The sequence below is a fragment of the Sinocyclocheilus anshuiensis genome, unplaced genomic scaffold (assembly GCF_001515605.1).
Source record: "Sinocyclocheilus anshuiensis isolate Anshui unplaced genomic scaffold, SAMN03320099.WGS_v1.1 scaffold515, whole genome shotgun sequence".
NCBI classification, from domain to species: Eukaryota; Metazoa; Chordata; class Actinopteri; order Cypriniformes; family Cyprinidae; genus Sinocyclocheilus; species Sinocyclocheilus anshuiensis.
In genome coordinates this window covers 915,540-929,435 of record NW_015548243.1, presented here as the reverse complement: position 1 = coordinate 929,435, position 13,896 = coordinate 915,540, and the positions used below count along the sequence as shown (strand labels likewise).

At 36.1% G+C, this 13,896-nt stretch overlaps 2 protein-coding genes across 5 annotated transcripts; one reads left to right on the top strand and one right to left on the bottom strand.

Moving 5' to 3' along the window:
* Positions 1-2,061: 2,061 nt before the first annotated feature.
* On the bottom strand, positions 2,062-5,176 carry LOC107655124 (cilia- and flagella-associated protein 20). Of its 2 annotated transcripts, none has more exons than XM_016442549.1 (6): positions 4,979-5,176; positions 4,161-4,240; positions 3,951-4,062; positions 3,685-3,873; positions 2,292-2,402; positions 2,062-2,208 (listed from the first exon to the last, which is right to left on the bottom strand). In XM_016442549.1, exons 1-6 carry the CDS (start codon positions 5,060-5,062, stop codon positions 2,206-2,208), a joined length of 579 nt encoding a protein of 192 aa, XP_016298035.1. In that variant the 5' UTR covers positions 5,063-5,176; the 3' UTR covers positions 2,062-2,205. The 2 variants fall into 2 exon arrangements, with proteins under 2 accessions (XP_016298035.1, XP_016298034.1); XM_016442548.1 differs by having other exon boundaries at positions 2,062-2,211; positions 4,979-5,175.
* Positions 5,177-6,351: 1,175 nt separating this feature from the next.
* On the top strand, positions 6,352-13,896 carry LOC107655123 (E3 ubiquitin-protein ligase TRIM39-like). Of its 3 annotated transcripts, XM_016442547.1 has the most exons (7): positions 6,352-6,441; positions 7,664-8,217; positions 8,557-8,643; positions 9,183-9,416; positions 9,498-9,636; positions 10,669-10,704; positions 12,679-13,896. In XM_016442547.1, exons 2-7 carry the CDS (start codon positions 7,666-7,668, stop codon positions 13,224-13,226), a joined length of 1,596 nt encoding a protein of 531 aa, XP_016298033.1. In that variant the 5' UTR covers positions 6,352-6,441; positions 7,664-7,665; the 3' UTR covers positions 13,227-13,896. The 3 variants fall into 3 exon arrangements, with proteins under 3 accessions (XP_016298033.1, XP_016298032.1, XP_016298031.1); XM_016442546.1 differs by lacking the exon at positions 6,352-6,441 and having other exon boundaries at positions 7,654-8,217; positions 10,678-10,704; XM_016442545.1 differs by lacking the exon at positions 6,352-6,441 and having other exon boundaries at positions 7,654-8,217.

Here is a 13,896-nt window from a genome sequence, read left to right as displayed (position 1 = left end):
GACTACATTACAATTTACAGTCATGTTACACTATTTTCCTGTGGCTTTAATAATCCTGACAATGTTTTGTGTAATTTTTGCCAGTATTTAGTGAGTGTCCCTCTAAAGATGTTTCGGCTCTGGGCGTTTCTGGGAATGATGGCACAGGTCAGTCTTAAATATTCAATATTGCTTGTTGAACGTCAAATAAAATTCCTCATTTCACATTCTCCTTCTGTTTCAGATCCCGCTCGCCTATTTTGTGGGCCGATTCTTGAGGGGAAACTACGGCAACGCTGCCGTCTGGATGTCGCTGATCATCGGCCAGCCGATCGCCGTGCTCATGTACGTCCATGACTATTACGTGCTGCATTATGGGAGTGCGGCGGAGGGCGTCGCGGCATGACAAAACCATATCTGCAATAACCGAGATGTTGAAAGTAAAAACAATGCAAAAATTTAGAAGGGAAATATTCGATTTTTAACAGACTTCAGCCCAAATCAAATGTGATGCGAAAGACTCGAGCAGGTGTGTTTTATAACGTGCAATCTAATGTTAACACTGCCGGGCCAAAGCAGCACATCATTGCAATGCCTTCTCACTAATGTTTCATACTTGACATTTTCATACCAAGATGATCAATTCAAAGAGGCGCAAAATCGAAAGTGTTTGTATTCTTCCAAATGCATTTCAGAAGGGAACTCATTTGTGTCTGTAATTTAAATGTAATCTTTTTTTTATTCTTTGTGCTGTTGCTTTGGTGGTGTGATTGACTGAATCTGTTAGTTTCTGCACTTTATTCAGAAATGCATGATGTTTGTCAACCTTTTAAAGGCTAATTTGAAGAATGTAACTGCTTTTATGTTGATTTCAGTACTTGCTGATCAATTTTAGTTTCTGAAAAGAGACGTATAAATACATTATATCAACATTTTGCATGAATCTGTGAAATTGTTAAAGCCAAAATTTTACGTTGTGCCATTTAAATTGCCAGCAGTGTTATTTAAATGGGATTTAATGGGATTCAAGCACCAATAGGGCCAAGAAAGATGTAATAAGATGTCCTAGATAACTGTATCACAGAGGAACGATATCGTTGAAACCATCACAGCCTATCAGAATCCATCCTAACTTGAGCGCAAACATTTAAAGCGGCAGATGACGTTATGGTCTGTTTGCGTGGACACACTCTAAAAAATGCTGGGTTGTTTCAACCCAACTTTGGGTCAAATATGGACTAACCCAACTTTTGGGTTAAAAATTGAATGTAAAAATTTAACCCAAAGGTTGGGTTAGTCCATATTTGACCCAAAGTTGGGTTGAAACAACCCAGCATTTTTTAGAGTGCACTGATGTAGTTATAGTTGTTGGTGTGTGAACAGACCTTTATTCTGAACTTCATCACTTTGTTTTTTCAGGGGAATAGTCCTGAGACTACTGAGATTTTTATATACCAAACCAACCGCAAATAATGGACACCAAATAAGAAGTGAGGCTGTATTTTGCCAAATATTTGACTTAAAACTTGGTACCAGACCTTTGGTGCATCCTGATTGGTCAAATATATATATATTCTCATATACTGTGAAGAGATTATACAGAAATAATTATTCTGTTGGCATCTGGTTAAAACATTTCGACTGCTGCGGTGCTTGGTCCCATTATTTGTGTGTGTTTGTTTTTTTTTAATCTCATAATTTACCATGCTTATGATAATACCGAGATGTAAATTTACTTTATTCCATTGTAACTGCTGCAATCAGGTGTGATAGATTTATTTGAAGAGTTTTTGAATTACATTTGAAGTACCTTTCTACAAAACATTTGACAGATAGATTTAATAACCAGCAGATTTTTCCTGTGAAAGCCAAAGTTTGTAACTGAAGACACGTTACGTTTTCCCTGTACGGTTTTGGCAGCTCATGTTCCAGTTTAATAAATCTTTTCAAACATCAGCATATCTAGTTGTGTATGAAATATGATGTGACAATATCTAGAGAAAATTGCTTTGTTCCCCTTTTGTATGTCGCTTTGTAAATGTAAATGTAAAATAATCAGAAAAAGATCGGGGTTCACTTTGTGCATATAAAATATTTATTCAGCAGATGGAAACCAATCGCATAGATCCGAAAAACAACAAAAAGACAGTGCCACTAGAAATCCATCCAATATGAACGTGTGCAGATAAAACAAAGAGAGGAAATGACGGAATCCCATCTGCTGTGTCACTGCTGTGGAGAAAATACACGAGATTAATACACACCGATGTAAAAATATGATTCTGCACATGAGCAGGCATGATGAAGCTCACCTTTGCTTTGTTTTGTACTGGTAAATAGAGTTTAAATTCAGCGGGGAGCTCGTCCTCAGAGTACAGCCGGTCAGAGAAATACACCCTCCTGATGCGACAGTTTGCGTGAATCTGAAAGACACGAGGACAGGACAGGACAGCCATCATCAACCCCATAAACACCTGAATCACAGTCTTTAGTTTCAAGCTATTTCTAATAACAGCTTATATCATGAAGGTTTGCTGACATTAGAAATTATTTTTGTATTGGCAGATTTTAAAAGCACTGTTATTCATTCTTTCATATATATATATATAGCCATTAAAATAATATAAAATATATAAATAATTTTATTTATATATAAATGTAGATACATTTTAAATTTATATAAATTATTTTATTTTCAAAACACTTAAGTCAACTGTAATACAAAGAAATTGTCATAAAGAAATGTAATGCTGCTTAATTTATGCTTACATAAATATTGTATTATGTTTACATTTTATTATATTGTATTAACATTTTTTTTTTTTACTGTCTGCAGTGTTAAGTATTATTGAGATATTTTGAATTAGTTTTTATTTTTATATTTTCCATTTTCATTTGAGTTAAAATCTTAGTAATTTTGATGTTTTTTTAATGTTTATATATTTTTTTATTTGATTAATTAATAATATTATTTTTATTTTATTAATTAATAAAAAGAATAATTAATAATTTTTTGTTTAAGTTCTAGTTATAAGTTGCTTTGGAAACTATCTGAAAAAAAGTTTTTATACATTTTATTGTAGCTAACGTAAATGTTTCAGTAACAAACATGTTTTTATGGTTTTTAGTTTATTTTTTTGCTTAACTATAACAACCCTGAATTACCAGTGTCATAAACAATAAATCAGCCATTAAATCTAGCAATTGAGCACATCTAGGCTTAACTGTCATGAAAATATAATGGTTCAAATAACTGTGTTAGTACCAAAATAGGACTCTTTATGTAAAATAGATTTTCTTATATTTTTCCTCTTGATTTTGGGGTAAAATTAGTAAGTAATAAAATGTATTTATAAAGCACCTTTCACAGACAAGGAGGAGTCACAAAGTGCTTTACAGTAAAAAAAAATCAAATCAAAACAAATTAAATACCAGCTGTACAAATACCACAAAATTCAATACCAGCAAAACCATATCGCTAATTAAAAGCTTGTCCAAAAAGATGTCTTTAAGTGTTTTTTAAAAGATTCTACAGAACCCATAGCTCTCGATGTTAAAGGAAGTGAGTTCCGGAGCCTTGGAGCCACAACACAAAAAGCACGTCACCTCTTGTCTTAAGACGTGTTCTAGAAATAGTTAAAAAACCTAATAACCTAAATATAACCTAAAAATAACCCGGTGAAATGGGTTGGATCAGTCTCTCACCTGCACTCTCAGCGTCTCGATGTAGTTGGTGCCGTACGCCCGGCGTGTGAAATCTGACAGGTTAAACTGGATCTGATTCCAGCCGTCGTCCAGCCGCATGGGCATCGTGCAGATGAAGGGCTTCACGCGGGTCGTGCTCTGATAGTTACTCGCCCTGAACCTCCGCCGCACGTTCTTATCGTCCAGTACCTGAAGCGCATCACACATTCACACATTTCTGACATCGCTAATCAACTCTGAATTGTCGGAAGAAACCAGTTCTCTACCTGAACTTCGAACGTGAAATACTTCTTGAGGTTCTTGATGATCATGACGAGGAAGGGCAGTTTGATGCCGAGGGTTTTCTTGGGGTCGGCGGGACACGTGATGTAGGTGGTGCTGTGGAGATCAGACACACACACACACACGGGTCAGGTCTGATCATGATGTGTGTGTGTTCAGTGTCAGACTGATGGACGGGTCGGGGACACACTCACCTCACATTCGTCCCCTCCACCTCCAGAACCAAAGACTGGATGTCATTGTCTGTGATGCGCTTTATGTGTCCGTTTCTGACCTGCAACAGCATGCTTGTTTAGTGAGTTCATACATATTTCATGTCTACATCAACCTCTCTATCCTTTAGGTTTTATCCTTCAGGTTAATTACAGAATGTGTGTGTGTGTGTGTGTGTGTGTGTGTGTGTGTGTGTGTGTGTGTGTGTGATATAAATGATATCATATATAAATATATTTAATATATAAACAACATATTGATGCACCTGTATATACTGTATGTGTGTATATTTATATATACATAATAAATAAACACAGTACACACACATATATTATGCGAGCAAAAACCTTTATTTTGGATGCGATTAAATTGTTTGACAGCACTAATATATATATATATATATTACAAACTAAATTTATTTATTTCAGCTAGTTGCTAAGGAAACAGTTATCGTTTTCATTTTAAGTTGATGTACTAAAACAACTAAAATTAAAATGCAAACAGAAAATATAATAAGTAATAAAATAGATGAGAAATAATAATAACTAATTAAAACTATTAATAAACACTAAAGCATATACTGCTTAGGTACTTGAAAGAATGCCATAACAGTATCAGTATTATGGTGATGCCCAAAACCACTGATCTGTATTATAATGTCTCTATTATAGATCAGAATGTGTATAATGCTACCGACGCTATACGTTTTCACACCTAATGCAGATTAAATGTAAAATAGTGCATTAGCAGCATCTGAGCTCCATCAGTCAATCTAGCATCATTTCCAGCATCTGCTCACCTTTTTGTCCCATATCTGCAGGGGTTTGCTGCCGATGCTGTAGAGGATGGACAGAAAGCCGCTCTGAAATGTGTTTTTGAACATAATCCTGCGGTTTTATTTCTAATGACTACACACTGTTTACAGTTTATTCTGCTCTGAACGCGTCCGGCTGGATCTCTGGACTCCAGATCTCGGGTTCCGCTTCACAAATAACAAACAAACGTATGCATCAAATAATCGTCGTATATAAAACGAAAGCGCTTAAAACGCGTTAAATGTCGCGTCTGGTCTGATTAATCCTCAACACCGACACCGACGAGCTTTTTCCGAGTTTATTTGGGAGTTGCTAGGAGACGTGGTCTGGTTGTCACGTCGGACCCTTTAATGTTGACACGGCTGTTGCTATAATAACGTAGATATCTATGATCCCAGTGAGCTTATGCAGTGAATACGACATCTGTTCTTTATTCTCGTGCGTACATTTTTAGGACACATTTACAAATAAGTCATAGAAATGTATAGAAAATATTGGTGCACTTGATGCACCGTGACAACTAGTTCAACCATTTTGCATTAAATTCCATTGCATTGATTTATGAACTAATTCCTAGATTAAACAAAGAACCATTTTGAGCGACATGACATTAGCAATTGATAACAGCAGACAATTGTACATAATTGCATTAAAGAATTAAAAAATGCTTTCATGATGTGCACAGGTGACTAGTGTTGGGGGTAGCGCATTACAAGTAACGCGAATTGCGTAATCAGATTACTTTTTTCAAGTAACTAGTAAAGTAACGCATTACTCTTTAATTTACAAGAGAATATCTGAGTTACTTTTTCAAATAAGTAACGCAAGTTACTTTTTTTTCTCCAATTTATTGATTGGAATAATCAATAAATTGTTGAGAGAAATCAGAAGAATATACATAAATTCATCTCACTCACACAAAAAAAAAAAAATTCATTTCACTTCTGGTGTGAAAAGGCTTTTATATTTGCCAAAAATATAACTTTTTTATTTTAAAAACAAACAAGCAAGCCCTGTCCAGATTTTAAAAGTAACGCAAAAGTAACGTAATGCATTACTTCCCATAAAAAGTAACTAAGTAACGTAATTAGTTACTTTTTTATGGAGTAACGCATTATTGTAATGCATTACTTTTAAAAGTAACTTTCCCCAACACTGCGAGGTGACTAGATGATGTGGAAGTTGAACAAGCAGTTTTGAGTTGATAAACAGCTTTGTAAGTCTGCTGATATCTGTTCTTCATGACCTAGAAACATCAGTCCCAGACCAGACACACATGAACACAACGCACCAAATACAGGGATAAAAACAGGAGGAGCTCTGACATCACTGTAGCTCAGTGAGAGACTCAGAGAAAACGAAACTAACAACAATATGGATGCCTGAAAGTTAAACGAAATCTTTTTTGAGCCATTCAAACTCTTGTGGACACATCTGAAACTCACAGGTAGGCTAAGTGATAGAAATATAAGAGAGATTGTCTCGAACAGGTTTCTAATGGAAGTGGTCTGGTGTTTATGTCAGACTGGAACAATCTGAACAGAACCCAGTTTCAGCATATCAAATACTCACCTTCTTTAGTTTACTGCACTGAAATGGTAACAGATTTGTATTTAAAGCATGTCATTTGATTGGTTGTATAGTTTGGTGTTTCTGTCATTTTGTCACACGACATAAAGTCTAAAGAAGTCCTGCAGACAGACAGAATACAAACCTGCTACACTGTAGCTGAAAATCACATTTACATAAAACAAGATGAAATTACACTTGACTTACTTTTTTATTTTGGGAAAAATAGAATTTTTGTGTGAGATTTTTAAAAATAAATAGACATAGTTTTTTGTCCATATCAGTGTGTACATGATATGAATATTCCTGTACAGTGTTATGAATATTGATTAAAGAGTCATGATGTGATTTTATGTTGGAAAAAGTGAAAATCTGTAAGTTCAGTGTAGAGCGATATGCAAGACATTAATTAATTATTTGTTTGTAATGAATGATACTGAGCTAATTGAAATTTGCTGATGTGAGATAATGCAATGAATATTAAAGCTGGGGTTAGTTCAATCAAAAATGAAAATTCTGTTATAAATTACTCACCCTCATGTCATTCTAAACCTGTACAAAACTAGTTCTTCAGAACATAAAATAAGTTTTTTTTAATTCCATTGAAAGTCTATTCACCCAAAACTCTGACGCTTTAAAACATTCATAAACAGATTAAAAAAAAAGTGAATAAATGCCTAAATTACATCTGTTCATCATATAAATCAATTGTCTCTTCATAAGAATTGAATTAAACCACTTAATTCATATTGATTTATTTTTGGATCTCTTTACGAACATTATGAATCATCTTTCAATGGAGGGGCAGAAATCTCTCAGATTTCATTAGAAATGTGTATGTAATATGTTTTGAAGATGAACTAAAGTCTTATGGGTTTGTAATGACATGAGGGTAAGTATAAGATGACAGAATTTTCGTTTTAGTGTAAACTATCCCATTATTGCCAACCATATTTGCCTCAAATTGTAAAAATCAGACTTTTGAGGTACTGTAAGATTTTACTGAAATAAACTTTCCTCACTTGGGAGGTGTATGTGAAGTATTTAGCTTCAACTGTTCAGGAATATAAATCATTAATGTTCATCATTTATGTTTCCAGCAATGTCATCCTCCAGTGGTCCACTGACTGAGGAGCTTCAGTGCTCTATATGTCTGGATGCGTTCAGTGATCCGGTCACCGCTCCATGTGGACACAACTTCTGCAAGACCTGTCTGAATAAGTACTGGGACAACAGTCAGACCTGCAACTGTCCATACTGTAAAGAAACATTCAACCAAAGACCTGATCTCAAGATCAATACCACACTCCGAGAGGTTGCTGATCACTATAAAAAGAAAAGTCCTGAGGAAACAAATGAAGTTCTGTGTGACTTCTGTGAGGAAAGAAAGCTGGAAGCCTTAAAGTCGTGTCTGTTGTGTCAGAGCTCTTACTGTGAAACTCACCTGGAGCCTCATTTGAAAGTGGCAGGTTTAAAGAAACACAAACTGATGAATCCTGTGAGTAATCTGGAGGACTATATATGTCAGAAACACGAGAGGCCTCTGGAGCTGTTCTGTAGAGATGATCGGACATGTGTGTGTCCCATGTGTGCTCTGACAGACCACAAGAACCACAACACTGTTCCTCTAGAAAAGGAGAGTGAAGAGCAGAAGGTAGAAGATTTGAACAAAACTGCTTTTAAATGGTTCATATCGTGAGGAATCAGATTTTTATTTAATCTTGTAAAACATTTTGTGAACATAAGTTTCCTCAGAAAACAGTAAAGGTGATGATACATAGGGCAACTTTTTGAGCCATGCTGCTGGGCAGTGTTGCCGTCGACGGGCAACCAGGTGAGACACAAGGCCCACAACCGTTCTAAAGTATCCAGACAGAAATTTGTTGCTGTTGACGGCAACAATGCCCAAGCAACATTGCTCAAAAAAGTTGCCCCGTGTATCATCACCTTAAATGTCTGTTATAAATGTGTCTGTGTTGGTCTATGTCTATAGATGAAGATTCAAAATGAAGTACAGCAGATGATCCAGAACAGAATCAAGAAGATTCAAGACATCAAACACTCAGCAGAAGCCAGAAAAGTGAGCTGAAAATAATTGAATTCAATTTAATATACACTAGTCAACATTTGAAGTGGATCAAAACCTTTCATCAAAGTTGTCCTAAAAGCAAAATGCGTTGATGATTAACTTTTTTGATCCAATTCAAATGTTGACTACGATAGTTCCAGTTCTCCAAGAGTCCTGATATACAGTCCAACAGTACCGGTACTTGTTTTCACTTTTTGTATCATTCTGCTAGTCTGGGGATTTTACAGTCACTCTTTCTGCCTTACCATATTCTAGATTTTTTTACCTTACCCAATACCTAACAACTGGTTCCTATCAATAAGCAGTAATTTGGAGTTTACTAGTGTTAATAGTTAATCGTGAATGTGTTCCCCAGTGATGGCGATCCAAAATCTTGCATGATTTGAGGAATCATTCAGTGCAAGACAAAGTTTAATACTTTCTTTGAGCACATTTTAACTTCCCCTAAAACTGACGTATGAGCAATAGTAACACTAATTCTTGCCTTAGCAAACACCACTAATAATTTGTTAATTGACCTGGTTCACCAGAGAAGCACAGAGATGGAGAAAGCAGCTCGTGTTGAGTTCTTCACTGATCTCATCCGCTCCATGGAGAGATGTCAGACTGAACTGCTGGAGACGGTGGATGAGCAGCAGAAAGCAGCAGGGAAACAGGAGGAAGAGCTCATTGAAAAGCTGGAGCAGGAGATCAGTGAGCTAACGTTGAAAAGCACTGAGCTGGAGCAGCTCTCACACACTGAAGATCACCTCCACCTCCTACAGGTCAGTCAACATCTCTCTGATCAATAATAATGCAGTATGACACTCCCCGTGCTGAAGGGTTTCTCCTCTCTCCTGCTGTAGATTTACTCGTCCCTGTACAGCCCTAGAAACACCAGGAACTGGCCTGAGATCAGTGTGGAGACTCATGAGAGTCTGGAGATTCTGAGGAGAGCTCTGACTCAACTGCAGGACACTATAGATGAGAAACTCACACAGACCGGTACATATATTTATCATAATTTAATGTCATCATTAATATAGAATGAATCAGGTTCGAGCTGAAATACAAGTATGTGAACGTGTTTGTGGCTCATTATCAGCAATTGTTAATACCTATTTATTTCAGAAACCATGCATGGAGGAGAAACTACAAAGAGAAACATTAATTTATATTCAGTCTGTGATTGTTTTACCTTTCAACTATTTCATTAATATTTTGTTTTATGAGTATCTATGAACAATTGTGTGCAGATCCATTTTAGCAATTCAGAATTTTAAATATTTTACCAGACAATCAAACTGATGGACATCAAGCAAATTTGTTCTTTGTGAGAGGAAGGATGTGTGTGTGTGTGTGCATGTTTATGTGGTTTATGAGGACACCTATTTCATTAATATTTTGTTTTATGAGTATCTATGAACAATTGTGTGCAGATCCATTTTAGCAATTCAGAATTTTAAATATTTTACCAGACAATCAAACTGATGGACATCAAGCAAATTTGTTCTTTGTGAGAGGAAGGATGTGTGTGTGTGTGCGCATGTTTATGTGGTTTATGAGGACACAAATTTGTATAATAACATGGGTATGACATATGTATTACAACGAGAAGGTGATGTATGAGGACATTTTCAGTGTCCCCGTAATTCAAAAGGCTTATAAATAATTCAGAATGAGTTTTTTTGAAAATCTAAAAATGCAGAAAGTTTCCTGTGAGGGGTAGGTTTAGGGGTAGGGTTGGTGTAGGGCAATAGAAAATACGGTTTGTACAGTATAAAAACCATTACGCCTATGGAGAGTCCCCATAAACCATAAAAACAAACCTGTGTGTGTGTGTGTGTGTGAAATTTCAGGCCTGCATCTCAAACAGCAGCTGGCCTGGGTTGTGCTTTAATTGTTTTTTTTAATTGTAATTTGTTTGTTTTTGTTAGAGATTGATCAAATAAAAAGTTTTGTAGACAGTTCTTTAAACATGTCTTTATGTTCATACATAAACATTTCAAAGATCTCATGATGTTTTAATGTCATTAGTCTCTACAGAGCTGAAGTGGATGCAGCAGTATGCAGGTACAGTGATGTCTGCTCTACACTCATTTTACATTCATACAGCTTTATTTTATTTGTACATTTCAATACCCCTTACCAAAAAGTAGTATACTTCAAGTTTATTTTAGTAAGTATACTTAAGTAAAGTTCAAGTATATTTTTAAGTATACTTTATGTAGTAAGTATACAAATATCAGTGTACTAGTAGTATACTTGTAAGTGTACTATTTCAATACTCCTTGGGACTAAATTGGCCCACTTTGTAGTATATAAAAGTATACTTTTAAGTTTGCTTTAAGTATAACAGCAGTAAACTTTGAGTACACAACTAGTTTACATAATAAAAAATTAAGAAATAAACAACATTTTGAACAAAAAGCTGAAAAAAGACTATGAATTGGATTCAGAATGATAATCAAAACGTAGATAAAGTCGATCAACACCCCAAAGCTTGACAGTTATTATTACCTCTTCATTGTTTTATTCCATAATGTTACACAGTTTTGATGCTGTTTTATGTCTGATGATCGTGTTAGAATACATGTGGAAGCATCTGTTGTTTCGGTTTCTTCTTCACTTGTGTTTTTTGGAAATTCTGTACAGAAGATGTGTACTAGCTCCCCCTAGAGTATAACAATGAAAACACGGATTCTAGGAACACAAGTATAGCTAAAATATATTTTGACTTTTTCTAAGTATAAGTCAAGTATGCTTAAATGTCATTTTAAGTATATTTCTGAGAAGTACATAAAGCCCATTTCTGAGAAGTACATAAAAAGTAGACTAAAAGTATACTTTCCTATTTTTAGTTTAAAAGAAGTATACTAATAGCACACTTGAATAAACTTCTTTTTCGTAAGGGACAGCTTTATTTTTGTACTACAGTCTGATTCAAAACTGAATCAAATATTAAAATGCCCTTATTGTGCTATTTTAAAGGTTCCTAATTTTGTTTTGGAAGTCCCCTACAATAGGTCTACATCCAACCAAGGCCAAAAAACACTTTTTTAATTTTCTCATAATATACATTGCAGCATCAGTGCTTTTCTCACAGTGTCTGAAATAGTTTGTTCAACCATCCGGTGTCTCTTAATTTCCTTGAGCCTATTCTGCTCTGATTAGTCAGATGACCCAGTCTGTTGTGATTGGTCTAGTCTAGTGCTTACAGCACGTGTCAGAAACAAAACGCCAATTACCATGACTGAATTTCAGCTTCTGGTGCTTCCTCAGCACGCATAAACACAGTGATACAACCAGTAATGATGATGGTGGTTTTATCTATTCGAATCCTCATCCTTTGGAAGTGCATGCAAAGTAGATTTGCTTTCACACCCAGAAAACAGTGTCGACATGTATTTGAGGGTCAAAGTAGATGTTGTTCATGGGCAGCCAATGAAGACCACATGCTGGCATTACCCTGTTGAAAAAAACAGCATATGCTGGTTAGGTATGTTTTGAAGCATGGCTGCTGGTTTGAACTGGTTTAAGCTGGTCATGAGGTGGTTTAAGCTGGTCATGAGGTGGTTTAAGCTGGTCAAGTGCTGGTCCTAAGCAACTAGCTCCTGCTCAGGACCAGCTTAGGACCAGCACATGACCAGCACTTGACCAGCTCAACAGTGTATGCAGATTTGTTACAAACTTACGTAGATTTGTGCAGAAAGTAAGACTTTATTTACTGATGACTTGTTTTGGCAGTTTTGGCTTTGGTTCTTTCTTTCGATAGACAATAACTCTATTTATTGTGCACTTTGATCTTTGAAACTTTGCAGACCTTTTACATTCACAATTTAACCTTAAACTGCATAAACACATTTCATTACACCAAATACACAAAATAATGTTCTTTTTAGCAACGTCATATGACCCCTTTAAACACTACATGAAAGGTAATATCTGAAAAGGCATAATAGGGGCACTTTAACCTGTCATAATCCTAATCATAAACTCAAAATCTGTCTACAGTAAAGTTGTGATTCATATTCTTTGTTTTCTCAGTGGATGTGACTCTGGATCCTGATACAGCTCATCCTGATCTCATCCTGTCTTATGATGGAAAACAAGTGAGATGTGGAGACATTAAACAAAAGCTCCCATATAGCCCAAAGATATTTACTTACTGTCCAAATGTCTTGGCAGAGGAGGGATTCTCCTCAGGGAAGTTTTATTTTGAGGTGCAGGTGAAGGGAAAGACTGCATGGGATTTAGGAGTGGCCAGAGAATCCATTAAAAGGAAGGGAAAGATCACACTGAGTCCTGAGGATGGATACTGGACTGTGTGGCTGAGAAATAAGAATCAGTACGAAGCTCTCTCTAGTCCCTCTGTCCCTCTGTCTCTAAGAGTGAGGCCGCAGCGCATCGGCGTGTTTGTGGATTATGAGAAGGGACTGGTCTCCTTTTATGATGTGGAGTCCAGCTCCCATATCTACTCTTTTACTGGTCAGTCTTTCACTGGCAAACTCTATCCATATTTTGGTACATCCTTGAGCTTTAATGGTAGAAACTCAGCCCCTCTGATCATCACACCTGTCAATTCCAATCAATGAATTTACACTCTCAGGCTGTGTATCAAAGCATTTTTAGCAAGCTGAAAACGGCCAGTTGTGGGCGCTTAAATGCTTAGGAGATGCAGCATTTAGCTAGAGTGAAATGTTCTTCCGAGCATTATTTTTCATAGCAATAATGAGATGTCATCTGGTACAGACATGGATGCCTAGAGAACAGCAATATTTACTTCTCCACTGTTGTTCAGCCGTTGTTCAAGTATGTGACGATCGGTGATATTTCTCCCACCCCTCCTCCACTGTGATTGGATGGCTGGGTAAAAAGTGACAGTGATGTGTGTTGAGTTTTTACACAATGTTTTCAACTTTCAGCCAGAAAAAAAAAAACACCTCATTGCCTGGCCATGCTGCAGCCATTTTCAAATATGTGGCGGTCCCTTTGAAAACAATTTAAAAACTATCCTCGGTCCTTTGGTGGACACGTCCTTAATATTACATTTTTTTTCTCAGAATTTGGCAGTTTTTTAAATTTGTTATAATTACATAGTTTAAAGGGTCGGCGGACAGTGACATGGAGTAGAAGAAATTGTTGAATAACGTTGTTATTTTTGTTTTCTTTGCACACAAAAATATACTCGTAGCTTTATACAATTACGGATGAACCACTGATGTCATATGGACTATTTTAACAATCGTCCTTACTATGTTTCTG

Coding starts and splice junctions, on each gene's coding strand:
- LOC107655124 (XM_016442548.1), bottom strand. CDS start 5,062: ATGTTCAAAAACACATTTCAGAGCGGCTTTCTGTCCATCCTCTACAGC. Junction 4,063..4,160: donor GTGGAGGGGACGAATGTGAG/GTGAGTGTGTCC, acceptor TGATCTCCACAG/CACCACCTACATCACGTGTC. Junction 3,874..3,950: donor ATTTCACGTTCGAAGTTCAG/GTAGAGAACTGG, acceptor GATGCGCTTCAG/GTACTGGACGATAAGAACGT.
- LOC107655123 (XM_016442545.1), top strand. CDS start 7,654: ATGTTTCCAGCAATGTCATCCTCCAGTGGTCCACTGACTGAGGAGCTT. Junction 8,644..9,182: donor ACTCAGCAGAAGCCAGAAAA/GTGAGCTGAAAA, acceptor CTGGTTCACCAG/AGAAGCACAGAGATGGAGAA. Junction 9,417..9,497: donor ATCACCTCCACCTCCTACAG/GTCAGTCAACAT, acceptor CTCCTGCTGTAG/ATTTACTCGTCCCTGTACAG.